The sequence below is a fragment of the Pleurodeles waltl genome, chromosome 6 (genome assembly GCF_031143425.1).
Source record: "Pleurodeles waltl isolate 20211129_DDA chromosome 6, aPleWal1.hap1.20221129, whole genome shotgun sequence".
NCBI classification, from domain to species: domain Eukaryota; kingdom Metazoa; phylum Chordata; class Amphibia; order Caudata; family Salamandridae; genus Pleurodeles; species Pleurodeles waltl.
Window position 1 is genome coordinate 647,095,106 of NC_090445.1, and position 24,030 is coordinate 647,119,135.

Consider the following 24,030-nt stretch of genomic DNA (forward strand, 5'->3'; position numbering starts at 1 on the left):
GCCAGAAGATCCATTACACAGATAACAGGCCTTTGTTTTAAGCAGAAGTATGTTATTGCATCTTTAAAAAGATAACAGTACTTAACTGCAATGTTTAAATAGGTCTAGACATATTTAAACATTGCCATCTTTATACAATAATTGTGCAAAATTCTGAGGAGGAGGCCCAATGATTTTTTATTTTTCAGCTGGGATGGCGTGGCATTAAAAAGTTTGGAGACCTCTGCTCTAGATAGTCATTTTAAAGTCATACATGGACCCCTGCAAGAATCTTATACACCTGTCCTATAGTAATACTAAACAATATATTTATTATGTTTACCACAAAGTTTACTAATTGTCCTTTAGGAAACACATAGAAATCTACTACAAATGATATACGATTATAAGAAGTTAAGAAATGTGCAGGTTATACAGTACACAGTAACTTGAATAAATGCAGTTGGCAACCCTTTCAAACCCATGCCATCCAGGATATATATGTTTCACTGTCCTCATAACCAAGTCTTTATAATTGTACCTATTGTAACAGTGTTTGCTGTATTTTGAAAATATGTGTCTTGGAGGTGATAGAGCACTAGGCCCTATCTATAAATCTGGAGTCTGATGAATATTTTCTTCTCAGTTCCGAGGTAAGAGGAGAACCTGCATCAACTTTGTGCAGAGTAATTACAGTGCAAGTCAGGGAGCCACACATTAAGTGTCAGAGACCATCTTAAGTTTCAAAGGGCTTTATTACAGACTCAAAGCCAAACTTACATAAATGAGTCTCAAAACTATATATAGATATACACAATCACCAAAGTAAAGTTAAAGCGTCGTACTATATTAAATTTCACAAGTATATAAAAGACAAGTATCTCAATAGTAGTAATGCAGAAAATCAGAAATAAAGACTGATGCTTAAATCCTGAAATCAAGTTCTCCTCCCCGACCACTTAATCTAAGTTTAACTGTTTTAATACTAAAGATTTCTGAGTAAAGAGTCAGCAAACAGAATCTTCAGTACACGTTTCTGTTTAGAGAGGTGCAGTGGCATGAAGCCAGAGAGAATTTAAGTATAAGATATATCTCAGTAATGTCTACTCTCTGCTAAGTACAATGTTAATCTGAATCTTTCACTGAATAGATCTCACTTTTAGGTTTCTGTCCTCCAGAGCTTGCAGCATTTCAAAAGCATCTTCATTGAACAATAGATCTTTAGATTATTTATAATTGGCACGTTAACTTCAGAAACTCCATACCAACCTTGTGCCCCCCTCACATTCCCAGGAACCTCAGAAGAGTTACTTATACCATTCCAAATGACTCTCTTTATGATAATCGTACCTTTCCCAAATCTTCGTATCTCTCAAGCACAATGGACTCTTCATTACTTCAACCTCGGATCCAGCCACATACATCTCTTAGAAAAACATGCAAAAACAGCCTCACATTGAATGTTAGGCAAGAAAAATAATTGTGGCCTTCACTCCAGGAAGTTAAAGAAACACAAATACTCTGCAGTTTATATTAATTCTGTTACTGAATGATTATATACCACAATACTTCTAAAACATTATAACATAAAAAAAATTCAAACAAAGATTCTTTGCAGCTTATATAACACCATATATTTATCTGTGCTCTTTTGTTCATGTGTATTGCAATGCACCATTTAAATGAAAACATCTCTTCACGTTATTCCAAAATATGACCACCAAATTGTGACCACCATTTTATATTCATGTTTAAGAGGCTCAGCAGCACAGCTGACTACACTCTCTCAAAGGATTGCTCTTTCTTTAAGTTTTTGTTTGCACACATTTGTTGTATTAGTGCTCTTATTCACCTTTGTCCAAAATTGCAATATTTTTTCAATAATGGATACATCTCCAGAGCGTGCCTTGGGGAGCGGAGACAAGAGACACCATTTACTAAAATGTGGTGAGTAGGTTTTAAAAGTGAGACATGAAAGGAGAAGAATATACTAGGTCCTTTCAGTGTTAGCGTGACTAGACTAGACTTGGCGGATGTTTATTGGTCCATTGAGGAACGTGAAATGGAAGCCTGAGTTCAATCCCCAATGTCTAGATGTAGAGATTTCCATCACTAGGCTACAGGCAAGAATGGAAACACATTCAGAAAATATTGAGCCTTGTGTTAATTTGCTTTCTTTAATTTTTATTAGCTCTGTCTCATAATAGCCGATATAATCACTGTTGTACATACACTGTTTCACACAAACCAAAGGGCGACATACAACATGGTAGACTGACCAGTCTTGCTTGAGCTGAAGATGCTCATGTTCTTGTGTCTATTAACAGGAGTTGTGTACAAGCCGGCAGAGTTCCCAGAGCGTGATTTCACAGAAGCACCTAAATTCACTCAGGCCTTGAGCAACAGGACAACCACAACCGGCTACAGCACAAAGCTGTTTTGTGCAGTTCGTGGGACCCCTAAGGTAGGACGAGTTACACTGCATTACAGCATTATGGCACCATTTTCATATTAATAAGTTTCATGCATTTGCTACAGAATGTTCTTTACATTGTGTACAAGCTGTTAAATCATGTAACACTATCTTATTATACAATACATTTGCACCTTGCCACACAAACAATTGGTCAAAACACATTTATTTTACATATTTGAATTGAATTCAATCACTGTCATGAAGGCACATTTTTGAAAGACCTCATTAAGATATATTTTTAATATGCTTTGATGATGTAATGTTGGATGATACTGGATGTACTGTATTTTGTTGTACAGTATATTGCAAACGTTGCAGTGATCTCCCACCTCACTCTTTTTCATAATGAAAAACTTAGATGTAGAAAATTGAAGAACAATCATGGGTTCTCGCCAGGGGACTCTCAATAAACTCCATTTTGTTCCATTTTGGATCCTTTGTTGTCATGGGCGTCAGTTCCATCCTCGTGAGTGAAGTACCATTTTAATTTGGAGACTTAGGGGAATGCTCTGTAGTAAAGCATTGGGCTCCCTGCAGATTCCAGAACTTTCCCTCTCAGAAATGTGAGCCAATGTGTTAGTTTCGGGGATTCATGCAAGGTACATCGCCCGACATCTCCTAAGTGTCTAGTTTTCAAAATGGCTGCAATATGTTGGTTCCCTATATGGCATAGGATGGGCTAGAATGGCGCAACCATTCACCATGGCAAGTAGGAGATTTGGATTTCCCCCTACTCTGCCAATACATATTTCAAAACTACGACCAAAAGAATTACATTTTCCCCTTACTTGCCACTGGAATTGGATTTTATGCCCCAGGTGGGCAGAATGACTTAATGGGTTTAGGGACTGGAGGAATGGCTCAACATCAGGTTGGTCCACCCACCCACCATATTTTATTCTACAAAAATAAAATATATCTATGGTGTCTCATGGGCTTTATGTTCCTAGATTGGAGGTAATCCCCTTCACAGGCTGATTGGGGGAGTGGGGAGCATCACATCTAGATTCCAGTGGGCCCAAAAAGTCTAACGGGTTCTGAGGTGGGAGGGAACACAAGCCCATACCTAGGGGGATGTTCTCCCCCATTAACTTCATACCTGATGCCCACTAGAAGGATCCCTGCTTAGGGATCGCCTTCCTGCAATATCCTCTATGCTGGGATCCAAGGAGGAGAGATATAACCGGAAAGGTAAGGTACTCCCCTTTCCAACATTACCTGCCCTGTGGAAATCAGCGGTCTGGGGGCTGAGATATGCCCCTGAGCACTGGTTTTGTGAAAGTAAAATGCTGATCGGCTCATTTTGCTTTCAATGGCAATGACATCAGCACGCCAGGATATTCCACAGCGTTTGTTGGTAGTTGACACCCGCACTTAAAAGGTTAGGTCTGTCTACTTCTCCCATAATTACTGAAACGTTTACTGGATCTAACAAGAAGAGTGACATTATTACATGTAGTGGACTAACATCCACTGCAGCTAATAATCCACTTTCTTACAGTGGACAAATAAGAATGTAGAATTAGGGGGCATAATGGTGTAGCTATCATTAACCAGCAGGTGCAAATGGCATCAGAGCCTGGAGTGTAAGGGGCTCACTGCACTCCAAAGGGAGCTGTCTATTACTTTGTAACCATAATAGAAGGAGGCAGATCAGCCTTCTTTGCATTAGAACTCAAGGCATACTTGCTACAACACTGCAGACAGACACCTGGCAGAGGGTTCTTATCTCCGCTCTTTGAATAAACAAATAGGGAAAAATAAAACACACTTATTTTAAAAGCTGACATATTTGTTTTCATTTCAGCCTACACAAAATCTCTTCTTCATCAAATACTCACCCTGATGCTTACAATCTCCCCTCTCTAAGAAAGCCAAATATAGGAGATTGGACTCTTAGTAAAAATACTACTTTTCTGTTTATTGATCTAAAAATTGGAGAAGAAAGTTAAATCAGCGCCACAATAAAGACTCCCCCCACCTACTAAGAAGCTCTCATCGCCCCTTCATCCTCAGTCTGTATCAAGGATCAAGGTGTCTGCACTTTCACTCACTGAGTCTGTCGGTGTCTATACCTTGGATCGAGAATTGCCCTTTAACCCTCCATGACCTCCTAAAGCGAATAGACTAAAAACAATTTGTATTTCATGTATTCCATTACATTCTGTTACAAAGTATGCACGGCAGTGGTCTACAATAATAAAATGAGTCATACAATATAAACAACTTGGCACTATTACAATGTAGTATTAAATGAATATGAAATGGCTCATTCACAAAAGCATTCATGAGTATGGGAAGCAGCGCTACATCACTACTGTTTTATGTACTCATACTTTCCTTTTTGAATCGACCCCAAAATGTCCAACGCCCTTCTTAGTAAAAGTGTGAAGAGGGCACGGTCCTTTCTATTTGTATTAATTGAATATGAATAATACTTACATATTCTCAAAAAATTCTTTTTTCCCTTAAAGGCCAATTCACAAAGGCATATAGAAGATTACTAAAGCGGTTCTACTTTACTTCCTCCAAAATGCCTTTTTGAACAGGTCCAATCTTCTCTAAAACATTGTCTATATAGCTTGCAATCAAACATTATTTTTTTTATCAGTTGATTATCAATAATGTTATGACAAGACTTTAAATTATAGTTGTGCACTTTTGAAATTGAACTTATTCACAGATTTGTAAAAAAAGATTGCAATTAGTTCAGACAATAAATCTCTTTCAGCCCAAAATTATTTGGATGAAGAACCAGATGGAGATCAGAGAAGACCCTAAGTACAGAGCTCTCATCAACCAGGGTGTGTGCTCCCTGGAGATTCGCAAGCCCTGCCCTTTTGATGGGGGCGTCTACTCCTGCAAAGCTGTCAATGACCTTGGAGAAGCTGTTGTGGATTGCAGGCTGGACGTGAAAGGTAGGTGATGAATGCAAATATTGTGTGCATGTTTAGAACTAGCAACTGCCCATGAGGCTTTCATTGTTGCTGCTTTTCCAGATTTAAATTAACAATTCCCACCCCAACTTTTCAACCCTGGCATTATTTTCATACTGAGCACACAGCTGCAATCTATGCAAGTGTACACCACAAATGGCAGTGACAAGAGCAACCTGCATTGGCAATGCCAGTAGGTCTGTCTTTAAAAGAATGAAGTAATGTAATGTGAAGCATTGAAAGTAGATAGCTTGCAAGTGGATATGTATTTATGTGGAAGTAAAGTACTATAGAATAATATTGATGTAGGTTAAAAGGTCAAGTGACAGCTGCACTGTTAAGCCAGACCTAAAAATCCATATAGGATAATGACTGCCCTCCTTCCATCTGTACTGCTGCCAGAAAAAAACACCATACATTATCTAGTTATCTAAGACATTTTCAGAGGATTACAATGCCATTTGTCAGCCCCCGAAGGTGCAAGCTCATGCAGCTAGATAAATAAACAAAGTAATCACATATGTTTAAAGGATAAGCACTTTTTGTGGCAGCACACAACTTCTGCCCAATCAAAACATGTACACTTGCCTCTGAACATGTGGGCAGAGCAAAACCCTTCTCCTGGTGCTACTCACATAGTTGTCTGGCAACAGCTGTGTTGCCAAGCCAGACCAGAAAAAGGATGTTCATACAATCCCATCTTAGCACCTGGGTGAGAGAAAACACTGCAGGCAGACATAGTATCACCCATTCTGTCACTGTGAGTGAAGTGGATGATGAGGAAAGCATGCCCAAATACACAGGTGGTAAATCCTCATTGATCAACACTGGGCTGGGAGAAGAGGCCAGAGATAACTCCCTTGGAGCTTGTTCCATGAACTGACCTCTGAAGTGGGCATTCTAGGGTAAACAGGGCACAGTCTATACAGAGGTTATAAGAACTCCAGCAGTGAATATGAAAGGACATCTTCCTGTTGCGATACCCACCCATTGATTAGCAGAATCCCGATACACTAAATGATGGCAAGAATGGAACAAAAACATAAGCAATAGATATGTAAGAAATTGGGTTACTGTCCTCTCCCCCCCTCCCAGGGTGTGAGCCTTAGTCAAGCAGCAACCACAATCCTAGTCAGGATAACGCAAAAGCATATCCCAAATTTACTTGTGCTCACCCCCTGGTAGCTTCGCACAGAGCAGTCAGGCTTAGCCGAGAAACAATGTGTAAAGTATTTGTACAATGTTTCAAACAGTAAAACTGTGAAATCACTACACAAAAAGTATCCCATCCCAGGTTTGGAAAAATAGAGCAGAATTTTGTAAATAAAACAAGAGCAAAACAACAAAAATTCAATTGGTTGAACCGGAGTTATGAATTCTCAAAGAATAAACTGCAGTATGGCATCTAAAAACATAAGCACCAAGTGTGGCTAACTGGTCATGCTGGACCGGGTCAAAGTCAAAAGATTAAGCTGACTGCGATGGAGTGCATGTTGTATAAAGTCCCAGAGTAGCCCAGCTGAAGGTTTATCTTCTCAAGTTTTGTGCCAAGAGTGCCCTTCATATTGGAGAGGGTCGTGAGGAGCAAGGAGAAAGTCGCCGGTGGCAGTCGGCATGGTGCAAAAAGCAGGCCGAGTGTGGCAGACAGGTGGGCTGGAGTTTCGTTTATTGGACCTCCATGGGCTGCAATGATGCTGTGCAAAGAGATGGGCTAGCAGCAGCTTGCACTGATTTTCAGTGCAAGAACTGCGGTTCACGGCGAATGGGACGCGTTCGTGGTCACAAAGAGGATAAACGCTTGGGGGGTTGGAAATCTCTGAAGATGGATCGAGGAGCAGTTGGGCAGTATTTTATGTCCCTGAGGATCAGATCAGCAGGCCAGCAGACTAGCCCTTTAAGTCACTCTGGGGTCCTGGGTTCAAGATGGGTTGTAGGTGCAGTTCGCCTTCCCCAAGAGAGAGGGCAGCAGGTTAGCACAGCAGGGCAGCAATCCAGCAGAGTTGGAGTCCTTATAGCAGCACACCAGTCCTTCTTCCTGGCATAGTATTTACAGGTTGAGAAGTTTACTGAAGTGATGGCGTCTGAAGTCTGTCTTAGATACACAGTTGTGCTTTTGAAATAGGGAGAAACGTCTAGAGGCATTCTTTTGAAGTGTGCAGATGCTCTGCCTTCCTGGCTCCAGAGTATTTGGGGGTATTCTGTCCTTTTTGTGGAGAAAGGACACGGGCTGTTCAAGTGAAAGTAAGGCTGGGCCCAGCTCCTCCCTCCCATCCTGCCAATTATGGCCCATACAGGCACACCTAAGCTCACATTGTATGTGGCTGTTAAGGAAAAATATACAAAGCCCAACTACACCCACACATGTGACCAGAGACAGGATGCATGCACCAAAAGCCTAAGACAAGAAAATGCCAACTTTCTAAAAGCGGAATTTTCACAATTGATTTTTAATGTCCGAATTCATCATAAGATAGGATTTTAAATTAGACACCAAGCATGAACCAGTCATCACTCTCCAATTGGAAATTACACTTATAAAATGTAATAAGGCAACTATAGCATTATCTCATGGGAGAGATAGACCTTGCAGTAGTGAAAAACACATTTATGAATTATTTTCTACCAGGACATGTAGAACGTAAAAGTACATGTTCTACTTTTTAAATACATTGCATCCACCCATATGGGCTGTCCAGGACCTGCCCCAGAGGTGACTTATATGTATTAACAAGTAAGGCATGGGCCTGGCAAAAGGTTTATTTTGCCAGGTTGAAATGACAGCTTAAAACTGCACACACAGGCTCTGCAATGGCAGGCCTGAGACCTGTTCAAAGGGCTTCTTATGTGTGTGGCACAGTCAGCACTGCAGGCCCACTAGTAACATTTAATTTACAGGCCCTGGCATATGTAGTCCTACTTTACCAGGGACATAAAGGAAATTAAATATGCCAATTGAGTATGAGCCTTTGTTTTCATGGTTTAAGAGGAGAGTGCAAGCACTTTAGCATCGGTTAGAACTGGTAAAATACATAGAGTCCTCAGTCCAACTAAAACAAATTCAGTAAAAAGTAGAAGGAAGGCATAACTTTTCTCAGTCCAACTAAAACAAATTCAGTAAAAAGTAGGAGAAGGAAGGCACAACTTTTGGGGATGACCTTGTAGAAAGGGCCAGATCCAACAGATGAGGAGGTGGAAGTCCTAAAACTATAGTTGATTACCTAGGTCTTCAGGAGTCCAAGGTCAAGAGCCCCTGACACTGACAATCCCAGTCCCACATTTAAACTGTTTTACCAACAGAAGGTTATTGGCAGCACAATAGGTAGGCAAATACAACAATTCCTATATTTACTTCAGCTCCTGGATTCCCTTTATACAGAATCTGTCCAAAACATGAGGCACCTATTGACAATTGTTGGTAAGTTGCAAGTGGCAACAGAGACAATGCCTTCATTTTCCTTAACTTTTAGAAAGCATTAGATACTGTTCAACATTTGATAGTTCTTGAACACCTACCTAATGTAGGCGTGGTGTGATTTGTACTTTCTGGATCTTCTCGTTTCTAGCTAACTGCACCCAATGCTTTACCATGCCACTGTGCATGCGTGAGGAAAGGCAACTATCAGGCTGGGTTTCTCAGATTTCCACTTTGAGCCTACTACTCTTAATTGTATATGTTACACCTCTCGGTACATTAATTAGGAGATGCATTTGACAATTTTTTATTTTAGCCCTAAATCTTCTGTTGCATTTTAACGTCACTAATTAATTTGTAGTAACCATTGCGAAAATCGGGTCGTCTATAAATCAGACAATGATAAATGCTGTTTCTTCTCTGCAAGTGTTTTCAAACACATCAGGGCTATAGGTTGATTGTTTTATGTTAATAAATACGTTTTGATGGTCCCTCAGATTTGTATGATCTAGCTCATTGGCCAAACTTTGTGGTGACAGACTGCTTTCATAGCAGTTTCTATACCTGCTGTACTTTGAAGACAGAGAACTATTCTCCGTGAAAGATTTGTTTTCTGTACACTAACTTTTGTATTCTGGTGTGACTGGACCTTTTTCTGTCTAAGATTAGATACCAGGAAATTGTTCTTAGGGTTATTTTTTAAATGAATAAATGTATCGATAAATGTGCCGGGAGACGATAGATAGGAATCAGAGTTAGCTTCCCCAGAAACACTTCTACGTTCTATCACATAGTAAAAATGTACTAAAAACCTTGTAATCTCACTGGGAGTGTCTAAGGGCAGCCTGATATGACCAGTATGCAGCTTGTTCCCAGGTACATGCAAGGTGGGAGACAAAGGTCACCAGAGACTCCAGGTGCTTCTTTTATCAAGGAGATTGTTAAGGTAGTAAAGCCACATTCTGTAGTGTGGTCCCTTTCCTGTGATTGAGACAGGGCTGAGGACAAAGCACTGAATGGTGTGACAAATACACACGGATTGACCTGTTGGTGATTGTTAAACATTAAAATCACATTTAAGTGACACTGCGTGAACATTTGGCAGCTTCCTTTGCTGTGCATACCACTTTAAATCTTTACTTATACCCAACTTATTTTTTGAAAAAAAACATTATTATGTTTCAGCAGAAAAGGATAGCCAATTAAAAAACCCTACAGATTAAATGTCTGAATTAGGATACCTAAAATACAGAAACTAAAAGGCCTAATAATCAGCCATTCATTTTTTTTTTTTGCTTGAATCTTTTTATTGTTTTAGCTTTAAATTCAAAGTCACAGTACAACACAGGATGACATGGAGGACAATAGTATTTCAAGTGGTCTCACCATACAACTACGCTTCAAGGTGGAGATTCAGCATAACTGTAGTGTAGTAACAGAGTGATAACACATAACAGATAACAACTTGGAGTCTGTTTCGAGTGCCCCCACCCTAGTCCCCCCCAGTTCCAGTATACCTCACGCGTCCATCATCTATTTTCACCTACTTATGGGAGGTTCACCTCCCCCACTCCACCCTCCTGTCAGGGTGCCCCCCCCCCAAAGCTAGAATGAAGGTGGCGTGCGGGCATTACAATGAGTGCAGCATTCATCCCCTATTTATGGACATGTCAACCAGTGGACGGCTATGCATCAATGGCCGCAGTGGTGCCCAGGTTCGACGATTGCCTCACCTCCCTCAGTTTATTAAGCACTGCATCCCAATTAACGGCCAAGGGAGATTTCCGAAGGCCCAGGTTGTCCTCCCTACGCAGCACCACTCCCTCCGCCTCCTCCCACACCACAAAGGAGTTCTACCATGCCGTTAATGTAGGTGGGGACGTGGCTTTCCAACCCCTGGTAATGAGACGTCTAGCTTCCAGGAGCCTAAGATCAATAAATCTCGATGAGGCTTTATGCCTCTTGGTCCTGGGGTATAGCCCCAGGAGACAAGCTTCCCATGTGGACAGGAGTGGGCACGATGCGCAGTCCGACAGTCATGTCGCTATGCCACACCAGTAGGCACTAAGAGAGGGAGAAGACCAAAGCATGTGAAGCAAGTCCACACCCGCCAGTGCACAACAGGGACATGCAGTATTTAATTGCTGGTGGTATTTGTTTAGGATGGCAGGCGTGAGATAGGCCCTGTGAAGAATGTAAAACTGGATGAGGCGGAACCTAGAGATAATGGGGATGTTAGTGTGGCTAGACAGTATTCCAGCCCATGTCGTGTTAGAGCAAGGCCTGGTCAGATCTGCCTCCCATCTGGTACGCAGCTCAGCACAATTAAGAGCCGTATGTGAATGGAGAGCATCAGTAAGCCATCGCACTAGGTGTCTACCTTGCCCCATGACGTGCATGCATTGCAGTAATAGGTGTACCGGGGGTTCGGTTGTTATGCCCCCCCTGTGTCGCTTAAACTTTGCTATCAGGGAGCTGTACAGCAAGAATTGTCCTGTGGACAGACCCGTCTCCGCAGCCAGTGTGGGGAATGTGATGAGTTTGCCCTCTTCTTATAGATCGCCTAATGTGTGGATCTCTGGCGCATGTCAGAGTCTCTGCTCAGTGCCGCTAGTGTAATGCAAGCCATGTGGCGTGCCCAGCAATGCCACAGCAGGGGCGAAGGGGGTGCTTTAGCGTGTGAGATACAGACTCCTGCAGTAGCATCGGTGCACCACACCCAGGAAGGGCACCTCTGGCTGCTTTGCTTTTGTAAAGAGCTGAAAGAGGTGTAGGATTTCGGGCATTGTCCAGGGCGGCGCTTTAGTCTCTGTGTCTGCCAGTTGACAACCACCTAGCCACCGCTCAACCCATTGAAGCTGGGAGGACAGTTAGTATTACTCCATATTTGGAACCGCCAGGCCTCCCCTATCCAGGGGAAAGTACATCTTACGCAGTCTCCAGCTACCGAAAGAATTTAGCCGGAACATAGTAGGGCAAATTAGGAAAATAATAAAGCAGCCGGGGGAGAACTACAATTTTTAGGAGGGATATTCTACCCATCACCGAAAGGGGCAGAGTTTGCCAGAACGTCATCTGGGTTCTAATGGAGGTCACCGCCCGTTTAAGGTTGCCATCATGCAAGTCATCGTCCATGTGAAATATGTTGATGCCCAGGTAACTAAATGTTCTAGACTGCCAAGGGGAAGGTACTCTGGAAAGGCAGATCCCCGGATCGGGCTTGTCAGGGGTGAATGGAAAAAGACATGACTTCGCCCAGTTGACCCGCAGGCCAGAAAGTGCGGCAAAGTTTTGTAGGATATCCGTAATGTCAGCTGGGATGTTTGCAATGCCCCTGAAATATAAATGGAGGTCATCCGCGTATAAGGAGACAATGTGGGTGCCATCTCTCAGTGGAAAGCCCAGCCTACCCACCTCCGTCAAAGTTCAACTACCAAGGGCTCCATGGCCAGTGAGAATAGTAACGGAGAGAGGGGACAACCTTGCTAGGTCCCTCTTCCCACCTCAACGGGGTCGGAGATGTTTACACCAATTTTAACTCTGAGCTGAGGTCGAGTGTGTAGCACTCTCGTCAGGCACAGGAAGTGGGGGCCAAGTCTGAAGCGCCACAATGCCTCGAAAAGATAGGGACACTCCAGGGAGTCGAAGGCTTTTTCAAGGTCAAGCACTAGGCAGCCCGCCTGGGGCCAGTCCTGAGTCGAGTGCCTCATGACCCTGAATAGGCACCTGATATTCAAGGACGTGATGCGGTCTGGCACAAATCCGTTCTGTTCTGGATGTACCAGTTGGGGCACTAGGGGTGTGAATCTCGACGCCAGAGTTTTAGCAAAAATTGTGTAATCTGTGTTTAACATTGCAAAGTGTCTGCAAGGGCCCAGCATCAGCAGATCCTTACCAGGTTTGGGGAGCGATACCAACAGCACCTCTCATTGTGATGCAGGCAGCGTCACGGTTCTCAGCGCCTCCTCATAAAGGCCAAGAAGGCGAGGGGCGATGGCAGAGGAGAATGTCTTATAGAATTCTGACAGAATGCCATCAGGGCCCGGTGTTTTGCCGGTAGTCAACTCACGGACACTGTCTTGTAGCTCAAGGAGTGCTAGAGGTGATCCAGCTCCTCTCGCTGCTCCTCCGTCAGGGAAGTGTGTTCAGGGAGAAGAATTAATTATAATCAGCTGAGGTAGCTACGACAGAGGAGCGATATAACGTCATGTAGTATTGGGTGAACTTGGCATGTATCTCACATGGGGTATGGAGCCGCACTCCCAACTCCCAGCGCAGTTCCACCACAGGGCTATGATCCTGTTCCTGATAGATCAGCCAGGCCGGCAATCTACCCGACCGGTCAGCCACAGCGTGTGTGCAGGCCGAATATGCTGCAAAGTTAAGACACCTCAACCTTTCCAACAGGGACACATGCTCCGCCCGAACAGTTGTTAACTCTGAGGAGGCGTGGGGAACTGTACGACCCTTTGATTGTATGATAACAGGGATTTTTCCACCCGAACCAGGTCATGTTCAACGGATTTACACAGGTTCCACCCAGACAATGCCGTTGTATAAAGACCTTAATAGCCTCCCACTCAGTGAGAGTTGACGAGGCGGAACCAGCATTGAGTTCAAAATATTCAGAAATCCCTTTGTCTAGCGATGCCCTGAACGCAGTATCCTCTAGTAGTTCTGACCGCAGTCGCCACATGGGGATCACAGGGGAGATATGTCCCAAACCAGCTGCAGGAGCTGTAGGTTATGATCAGAATGAGTGCGGCCTAGGTAGTCTGTCCCAAAGACCACAGAGTTTAATGTGGGCGTGCATAGAAATCTGTCAAGTTTCACATGAAGCTGATATGGGGCCAGAAGAACGAATAGACATCTGGATTACGATGGCGCCAGATATCCAGCAGGCGCCAGTGTCCAAGCAATTTTCGCAGCGCACGCGTGGCGGCCATTGTGGCAGCGGGGGATGGAGCGGTCCATCCGGCGGTCCAGGACACTATTAAAGTCTCCTTCCAGCCGCCAAAGGAGGTCACTCCATCTAGAGAGAGGACCAGAGAGTCTGCTGAGAAAAGAAGCCTGGTCCACATTTGGTGCATAAATGGACCCCAATAATATCATCCTGCCCCGCAGTCATCCGAGCATCAACACGTAACACCCCTCAGTATCAATTTCACAGGCATCAGCCACAAACGGAGTACCTGGACGAACCCAGATCAAGGTCCCCCTGGCATAGAAAGAGTAGTTAGTCACAAACAGGTGCCCTCACCAGCGCCTCCACAACTGCCCATCCTTCGGGTGTGTGAGGTGGGTTTCCTGTAAGAGCGCTATGTGAATTAAGTGTCTCCTAAGGTATGAGTATATGGAATATCTGCACACTGGGCTGTGAATGCCACGCATATTCCATGTCAGGATGTTGGTGGAGGACATGGTGGGTAAGTATTACCCTAGACATCAGGGCCCGGGAGGGTCAGAGTCCCACGGCTGCCAAGCAGGGCGCAGAGGAGAGGGACAAACGTAAGGGGAACCTCTAGCCTCAATCAAAACTTAACTTGCACAGTGCAGAACCGACTGCTATCTTAACAATAAAAGTGTAGAATACCATCAGAGCAGAGGGACACCTGGTATCCACCCAAACTAAAAAAAAAAAAAAAAAAAAAAAAAGCCTGCTGGCATCCTCAGTGTGAGTGGGAATGACCCACTAACAGCAGGTAGGATGTGAGGGAAGGTGGCCGGATGGCAACTGGGGAGCCCAAGAAGGTGGAGGCCCCGGATATATTGTGGTCTTGGGAGGTGGATGTATGTGTCACATGGCGTCCAGAATGGCGTTAATCAGGCTGCACGGGAACCCACTATAACTGCCAAAGCAATTGCAAAAAGTAGTGTGGAACAGCAATACCCCACCGTTCTACATGAGGGGCAAATAGAACATGTGGCATTGCACTTCTCAAAAAAACTTGCTGCACAGCATCACTGCATTCCTGACAATGGACTGGAGTATCCAAACACATTAGGCAAGGCTGTTCAGAGGATATTGTCCGCAGTTTGTGGTGTTACCACAGGGGGAGCCGGTGAGCTGGTGTCCGAGAGCAAGTTAGCAAGGGAGCCATTTTCAGCATCAGAGTCTGCCAGTTCTGGCCCTGGGTCAGGAGTGGTCAGTGACTCACTGATAGCCGCCTTTTTCTGGATCGCAAGCCGGTGCTCCTGTGTGATCTGCTCTGAGCATGACAGGCATCTGGAGAGACGGTTTTGCATCACTTGCAGCTTCCCCACCTGCGTGATTGAGTGTTTTCTCATGTGACCTCCTCTGCAGTTGCCTCTTGTTTCCTACTCAGGCTTGTGGATTCCACCCACTCCCAAACATCATCCGGAGTGTGGAAGAAGTGCATTTTTCCATGGTGCACTACTTACGACTTGGCAGGGAAGAGAAGGGAGTATGTTAGATGGAGGTGGTGGAGTTTGCGTTTCACTGTCAGGAAGGCCGCTCCTTGCTTTTGTACATTGACGGTGTAGTCCAGGAACATCATGACTTGCATATTTTCTACCTGAAGTATTGGGAGTGTTCTCACCTCACGGAAAAATGCTGTCTATGACCACAAAGTGTAACAGACCGATAAAGAATGGGCGGGGCTCCATGCCCGGCAGCCTACCTCTTGTCAGGACCCGGTGGGGATGTCAATGTGCCCTCAGGAACCAGTGCCTGAAGCAAATTCATGGCATAGATGACCACATCCGTGCCCTCTACACCCTCCAGGAGACTCACAACACAGAGATTGTTCCTTCTTGAACATCCTTCAGCGTCCTCCACCTGGCATTCCAGCCTTGTCAGTCTACTCAGTACATCCCGCATGGAGGTCTCCAGATGAGATGTCTGAAGGGTGATTTTGTCAAGGCGGTTCTCCAGAGAACGGGTCTTGTCCGCCAGTTTACGATGATCAGCACGGAGCAGAGCGAGATCACTAGCCACCTTGTCAATCTTACCCTCTCGTGAGGTTTGGATGTCCAGACATCTAATCTTAAGTGCTGGTTGTTTGGCTTCCATGCCAGACTGAGGACAGCCCATTTCGGTTGATCCAGGGGCTTGGTGTGCTAGGCTCATTGAGACACTTTAGGGCTCCGTGACCATAGGGTTGGGCTGTTAGTTGTCAGTTGCACAGGTGGGCCCACTTACGTGCACAGTGAGCAGTTCCCAGCGTGCAGCAGCACAAGCAGCCACCCAAAGACGATCACAGGAAGTGACCTCTCCTTCACTTATGCACAAGGCCAGTTGCTGCACCAGGGGCAATTTTGTTGTGAATTTGCAAGATTGTCGATGAGGCAGCCTACATCATTGTAATAGCAGAACAAGCAGGTGGTAAGGCACAGTTCACGTTGGACATCAAAAGCGCATTAGATGGGTGGGCCGGTCAACCGGTGATATCCACAGTTCCAGTAGCTTGATTATAGGAGAGTAATAGTAAGGCCATTGATAAAATGATCATCCAAACCACAACCTCCGAGAGGTGTTCCCCAGTTGTCGCCAATCACCAGGGCCCCTCCTACACTACCGCAGCCCCACACGTCTCCTTCTCATCTGGGGGACCCTCATGTATGCACCTCCAATGAGGGCCCCCCAACATGATCAAGTTCACAGCAGAGCCAGGGGGGCATGGGACAGCAGCAGCCCCATGATGCGCTCCACCAGCTCCTCACCTTCTCAAAGGGCAGGCAGGTGCTGACCCACTCAGTCAGACGCGGGACCGGCCATCAAGGCGACACGGTGCACGTCCGAGCCTCACCGCCCACCCGCACCCGCTACAGGATCGGCCTCCTCCCCATGGCTGTCACACATCATCTCATCGCAAAGGCTGTGTCTGCTCCAGTACTGCTCAAGGCTCACTGATCCACCCCACAAGCGGCACATCTGACGCCCTGCATGCTCCGCTCTTCCGCTCCACACGCCAGAGCGATCCGATTACCTCTCCGTATTTGAAAGGATCACTAGATCGGGGCCCCACAATGGAGCTCCATTAACTTGCGCCCTCATCTTGGCTGGCCAAGCCTAATCAGCCATTTATATATTCTAACAAATGTATATGAATAGTCTTAAATAAATGGCGCATAATAGCGCAGTATCATGCTATTAAAGTACTTATCGCCAGGATTTTGAAATCTCGTGACACTGACAGTGATAGTCCAATCCATATTCATTTAAGAAAAGGCTATTTTATGTTGCTTGTCTAATAACTTACAGTCAAATCGATAACGGTTGTTTCGGCAGGTGAAATGCAAGGGAGTGTAGATCTGTATTGATTTCCACCTTTTGCATAACGCCTTTGCGCTCTTGACAAATTGTCTTACTTTCTGAGCCCCTGAAGCAGTCAAATTGCTTCATTTGGAAGTTCTTGCCTGTTTAACATCCCTTTTCTGTAAACGCTAATATATATACACACACACATATATATATATATATGTTATTTTTTTTCATTCATGAATACTTGAAAGAACCACTACAAGCTATGATGCTCATAATGGTGCAGAAGTTAAAATGAGCTATTATCATTCTGCGCCCACGTGCATCTGTCCCAGGTTCCAAGAAGCCCGGTATGATGGCACCCTTTTCCTAACCTGTCAACTGGTACTTGCAAAAGCCTCGTTGGCTTTCTGCTGGTCAGTAGTTGCTTGTCTGTGATTTTGTCCTGCATACAGCTATGACTGATGTCTTGCATTATGGGGAAATGTCTTCTTAAAGTGCTGTCAATTGGATGCATGCAGTGTTATGGCCACGCACAATCATGTGAATCCTTTGTTTTACAAGTTAGCAATCTACTTAATGCAAAGATCACCTCATATCGTCAACGTGTGATGTCGCTGTTTTACCCAATGATCATGGTTATCTTGAAACTTTCAATAGTATATAGTCAGGCGTACTCACTGCACCTTGTGCACTCATGAGGGTGTTGGGAAGTATAAGGAAGAGATGGGCCGAAAGGGATTGGTGTCCTCAGCAGAATGGGAATTCTGCAGATCAGGTACAATTCAAGCCAATGTTTATTGTTGATTAAAATCATAAAATTTAAATCACAAAACCGACTCAAATACAGTAGATTGAAAAATACTGACAAAGTATTTTAAAACCTTATTTAAAAAATGCTATAATCTAAATTTAACAGCACTAAGTTTGTTTAAAAACATTGATCACCAACCAAACGTTTTCATCAATTTAGATTCCAAAATGTAGTGACTCTCTTCTTTATTTATAAGTAGCAGAAAGATGAATTTGACTACATTTGCACTAATTTGGGTATGCAAGGGATAAGGTAAATAGGTACCAATGTAGATCTACCAGATCACACATCATAGTTTGGCAACACACTGTTTGAATCTATTTAATTTTACAACAGGCAGTTTTAAAGCGTGACTTAAAACATCGTAGCACACGGAAGGCAGCTATTGGTGGGTACACTGAAGTGCAATGCTTCATTATTGCAAATGAAAGTGGCAGCACAACCACACACCTGCTCCAACTTTGAAATTAAGCTGGTGAAAACTGCCTCCTCCCTCTGAGCCGCCGGAGTCTGAAAAGGCCACGATTGTCTGTAATGTTTCCATTTGTTTAATCAGGATACATCCCAGAAGAACAGATGCTGCAATCATTCAGCCTAGGAAAATGAAGGCAGAAAAACGTTCTCATTTTAGAATTCGTTTAGTTTGTTTGTTTATGAACCAGAGAACCCCAAAATATGCAAAACAACACATATCCGTCCAACAGAGTAATGCAATTACTGCAACACATCATTGCCATTGGCACGGGCTCAGGACACTACAGTCTGCAGCTCTGCATCTGGAAGCACAGAAAGGCCTCTCAGCCAAGCTGAAGCTTGTTTTATCTCCTAAAAGCACGTTTGTCTTCTATTGCAGTGCCACAATAAGGATCTCTATCTGGATCTGGTTTAGAAGCAAAGAGCAAGGTACGTTTTGTGCGAAACCGTATATCGTGTGTTATTTGTGAGAATTCACTGCGCTATGTCGTTACCGTGTCAGGGATGCAACGGATTTCATGGCAGTTTTGCAGTGGAAAGCAAGCTGTTTGATGGGCAATGTGTGGGTGGGTGTTCGATGTTTAAGTGAGGTTAAGGCCCGGCTACACCATCAGAGCTCGGAGGAAACCAACACTTGTCATCAAACATAGCATTATTTTTGTTTACGTACTTTTAGTGACTGGCTTTCAAACTGTTCCTATACATTCTGTGATGTTTGAACCACTTTCTTTATGTATTTACTGCAATGGATGTCGAAACTATGATAAAACTGCAAACCATAACTTACAAAATTCAGTTTTTTTTCTTCATTTTAATCCATAGGCATAACTGCACTTTAATTAGGCGTTTCTAAATTGATTTTTTTTTTTATTGGAATACTTGCATGTAACTCTTGGATGTTGTATATGATTAAAACAGATCGCTGTTTAAAACCAAATGTTAAAATGAAGTTATGGTTAGAGTTGGTTATAAAACCGCAATTTATGTCCTGACAGTCTGAATCCATAAATCGCAAACATCCATGAAAACCATAACTTGCACACAGATGTAATGTTTTTGACCTCTCAGTATTATTAAAAGTAAATATGTAACTAAAAAATATATAATCAAAATAACTAATTATACTACATAAATAGTTGTCTCTGTCAAAGTGCCAAGCATAATTTGATATGTAATCTCACCTTTTTAATTAAGGATGAGTTAATGCATATTTATATACGTATATACGTCCAAGGAAGCTTGTGGCGTTATGTCAACAAGCACCAGAGCAAGAGGATTACATACAAGCCACACCTCCGGAGTGTGAGAGCTGATCTATCTATCTATCTTACCCAGTGGTGGTCACCACTGAGTAGCTATAGTTAGGACCACATTTACATAGGAAAATAAATATTGGATTGCTTTTATAGTTGGCGCCATTTGATGAATCTTTATAAAACTTTCCAAAAAATATTATTCCACCTCAGCTCCTTCCTGGAAAGTTTCAGGGTGATCCTTCAAGTGGGGGGGCCAAGATTTCCCCATTCATTTTTCATAGGAAAAGTTGACAAAGCTACAGCCTAAATGGCTGAACAGAATTACAATAAATTCTCAAAGCTAGAATTTGGTCCAGAAAGTGTGTTTTTGATGAATACGTGTAAATCCATTCAGTAGTATTCAAGATAGTAAGGTTAAAAAATAATGATATGTCATGATGCCGATGATCTGTGGAGCTGACAGGTCTCTGATGAACTCTGATTGGCTGACACCACATCAACAAAGATATGATGGCAGAAATTTTAGGACTAGGGGACTGCATTCCCTGTTCTACACTGAAGTGTTAAAAAATGTAGGGTGCAGGGAAGGAAGGAATACCATACCCTACCCTCCTAAGCCGGTTGGGGCATCCCCCAGTGGAATTCACCAAAGTCCAAAATGCCTTTTAAAAAAAAACAAAAAAATCCAGGCACTGACTAGAAAAAACATGAGGCAATCTACTGGCTTTTTTTTATTTTTTAATAACCTCCTCCGAGGGTGGGCAATAAATTGGCCGGATGGCACATTGTTTGTTGTGGGAAGGAGGAAGTGTGGCCTCCCTCCCCAAACTCTATCAGCCCCCGGGGATCTGATCCCTTAGGGCTGTATTTACTTAAAAAGGGAGGGGTCCTGCAGCACCCCCATCCCCTGGAGGCCACCCCCAGTGCCCACCCCCAGTTCACTGTTTCCCTGCCTGTAAGAGGGTGGGCAGGGGAAACGTATATGCTCGTACCCAGGAAGAGCTGCAGAAATACCCCCGCCGGGTGGGAGCACACATTTTTTTACCCTGCCCGCACTCATGCAGGTAGGGAAACAGAGTTTGCTCCCGCCTGACAGCAGCATAGAAAAAAACCTGCTTCAAGCGTGTGGGAGCAAAATGAGCTCCCGCTGCACCCTAGATGGGTGTATGCAGGAGAGCTGATGGGACTGCAGGGGCCATGGGCTTTTCCCTGTAGCCCCCAACATGGTATGCACCCAACTTAGGCCCCAAGGGATGGAGTCCTCGGCCAGTATTGGCTCAGGGAGGAGGGGCGCACACACCACTCCTTTCAATACATGTTATGCCAAGTGTAACAGGGCCTTCCATGATTTGCAGATGCCCCCTTCCCAAAATTTAAAAAAATCAAAAGAATTGCCTGCTCCTGACGGCACCTGGATGGGTGCTGCCAGGGGAGCTGGCAGACCTTTGGGGCCCTGGCGCCCGCCCGCCCCCCCTGCAGCCCTGAAAGAGAACAGAAAGTGGTTGGTGTCCCAGATGGGCCCGGGACACCCTCAATAATAATAAAAAAATAAATCAAAAATAAGTTGAAAAATGAACAATAAACTAGTGGCAAGAGCCACTTGTTTATTGTTCACTGTCCTTAGCTGGGAGGGCCCGATAATTCACTAAGGCTTTTTTTAAGTACATCATTTTTCACTGGTTGTGCCCCTAGAAGAGGCAGGGACATTCCCAAACTTTGCTTTTAATGTTGTGGGGAGCACGGGGCATCAGTTGTCTGGCAACATTAAAAAAGCAGTAAGTCTCCTGTGTTATTAAATCCATGACCACAGGAGAGCTTACCATATATTTTAAAGTACTTTGGACAGGATCTATATGCTGTTTAGCTGGAATGCTTGGACCTCTAGTGGTTGGTTTTATGGTTGCACTAGCTTCCTTGAAAAATGTTAAAAGAAAGACTCAAAGATATGTTAATGTTTTTTAAAAGGACTTATTCAAAATATGACAATCACTTTTAGTAAATTTTTCAGTCTGTGAATTTATGAAATATACTTTTGATTATAGTTATTGGTGACTTTGTGGCCAGGCTAGTGTGTCTGCTTAACTTAAAATGACACCCTTTATATTGTTACATATAGTCAGCCTACAACACCAGGGGAAGGGGTTTAACCCTTCAGTGTGCAAGGCTGAAGGATGATGAAGTATGTGCTCAACAGATGTGGTTGCCTGCCAGCGAGGGAGCTCAAGCAACACTTGGCCAAAGCGGTGTACAACAGGGGATTGGGACCCTGCAGGGATGTTGGGCGCACATGAGTATATAAAATGTGCCCAAGGGTTTTGTTGTGATCCGTCAAGTGGGGCAGAAAGAAAATGGGGGTGGGGGAGCTAAAAAAATGCTTTTCCCATTATCATTCCCATAGGGTTTTGAACACAACTGCAGCCCGAACTGCTGGACGGAATTACACAAAATTTGGCAGAAAGGTAGCTTTTGTTCCAGAAAGAAACCTTTTTGTTATTTGGTGCAAATCTGTTCAGCAGTTTTCGAGATATTAAAAGAAATCCAAAGTTGTATATCTGGTTGGCGCCTAAGCACATGGTGAGATCTAATTGGCTGTCCGCATGTCAACCAGAAAGTGGTTGCAGCCATCTTGGGACCAATATACATGATAGCACCCATTACAATAGATGGTAGTGAATGGCAGGTTTTGAGTGTCACAAAAAGGAGAACATGCAAAGAATGATAACAGATTTTAGTTACAATAAAAATCATTTGTTGCCTAGGTGATTTTACCCTTTGAAAGAGACTTCTGCTAGGATTTCATGAATCATGTTTGAGACAAAACTGTTTTCTCATGGTTTTCCAATAGAGGTTATGTAAGAGGCTCCAGAAGCTAAAATTATAGCATATTTTCCGTAAGGTCATACTGTCTTTCTCAGCTACATGAGAATGAAGTCTGACATTCTCAGTAAAATATGTACTTCTAAAATTAGCAGCCAGGCAGTTGATTCCCTTGTGTTCTACTGCAGCCTTTCAGAGTGTTCTAAAGTACAACTAAAGCACTGACAGTCTTACTTATGACAAAAGTGTGGCACACCTGAAGCCATCTTGATTGAATGAAAGTGGTAAAACTTAAAACATTTAATTAAGAAAGCAACAAAATAAGGGGTTCCATTTTGCCAGATGAGTTATGGTTAGTGGTGTAGAAATAAAAATGAGGACACATTTTAATTGAGTTCTCAAATATCTTCGTTATCTATTTAATTGAAACATTCCAACTTTGAGACTGAAACATGCATATTCTGTGAATTTATGCCAAAAGTGAGGCACATCTGACCACCATCTTGTTGGAATGGAAGTACAAAACTGAAATAATTTTCCCCTGAGGATAATGCAGTAAATTAAGAGATTAGGGAGCTTCACAGCAAAGTAGTCTCCTAACATGGCCACCAGAGAAAAAAAGAGCCCAAGTGTAGCACAAATATCACGCAAAGGTAGCCCAAGTATAGCTCAATGACAGACGTGTGCGAAATACTTAATTGTATTTTTTTGGGTTGTAGTTATATACAGCACAGACTCGGCCCAAAGGTATTGTAATGCTTTACATGGGCATCAGTTAGATTACACAAAAATAAATTTTTTGTGGGCTTTAGACTTGGGGAGATTAAGTAATTTGTCCAGAATCACAGGATGTCGAGCTGACGCTGAAACTCAAACCTGGTTCCCCAGTTGCAAAATCTGTAGCTTTGGCAATAACACCACATTCCCTCCCTTAAGTACAACATATAATCAAGTGATCAGCTGAATAAAAAAACATCAAGATAGCAAGTAATTTAAAAGTGGTTTGTTGCTATTTGAGAACTCAGAAAATATGTCCTAATTTTAGTTTTTTAGAGCACTACCCATAATTTCTATGGGAATAAGACCCTCTCATTTTTATAATTTGTAAAGTAAATACTTTAGGTAGTACAGTTTTGATTACATCAAGATGAAGTCAGGCGTGCCACACTTTTGTATTAAATATAGAATGTTAACAATCTAGTTGTTCTTTAGAATACTGTGGAGAGGGAGATGTCAGGGGCACAGATTTGGACATTTGAGGGCAGGGAGGAGGACGCAGAGGCAACAAGTTGACCAACCTGGGCAGATTGGAGGGGCAGTGGCAGCAGAAGGGACCATGGAGGGCAGTAGAAAGTGGGGAAGGGGCAACAAATCAAACCATGCAGAACAGGGAAGAGAGGCTGTAGCAATATAACTGACCGTTGAGGGCAGAAGGAAGAGGCCGTCGCAATACAACCATACATACCAGCAGACCTGAATCAGGCAGGAGACTCCCGATGTTTTTAAGCCCAAACAGGCTTTATTTTATCTGTCTCCTGCCTAAAATCTCATCTTTTTCAATGTCTATCAATGGGGAAATTAACTCCTCAGGTTTTTTTTAAATATCTCCCTATTACTAAGTTCAAAATGTTAGCAATTATAG

The 24,030-nt window shown here is 43.5% G+C and overlaps 1 protein-coding gene across 1 annotated transcript in view; it reads left to right on the forward strand.

Annotated features, from left to right (window-relative positions):
- Positions 1-24,030, forward strand: part of MYBPH (myosin binding protein H) — a 147,347-nt gene that overhangs the window by 112,481 nt on the left and 10,836 nt on the right. Inside the window, exons 8-10 of the mRNA XM_069238998.1 lie at positions 2,307-2,443; positions 5,187-5,373; positions 18,695-18,744. Of these exons, the coding sequence (XP_069095099.1) occupies positions 2,307-2,443; positions 5,187-5,373; positions 18,695-18,705 (335 nt within the window). The 3' untranslated portion in view covers positions 18,706-18,744. The remainder of the gene's footprint in view (positions 1-2,306; positions 2,444-5,186; positions 5,374-18,694; positions 18,745-24,030) is intronic.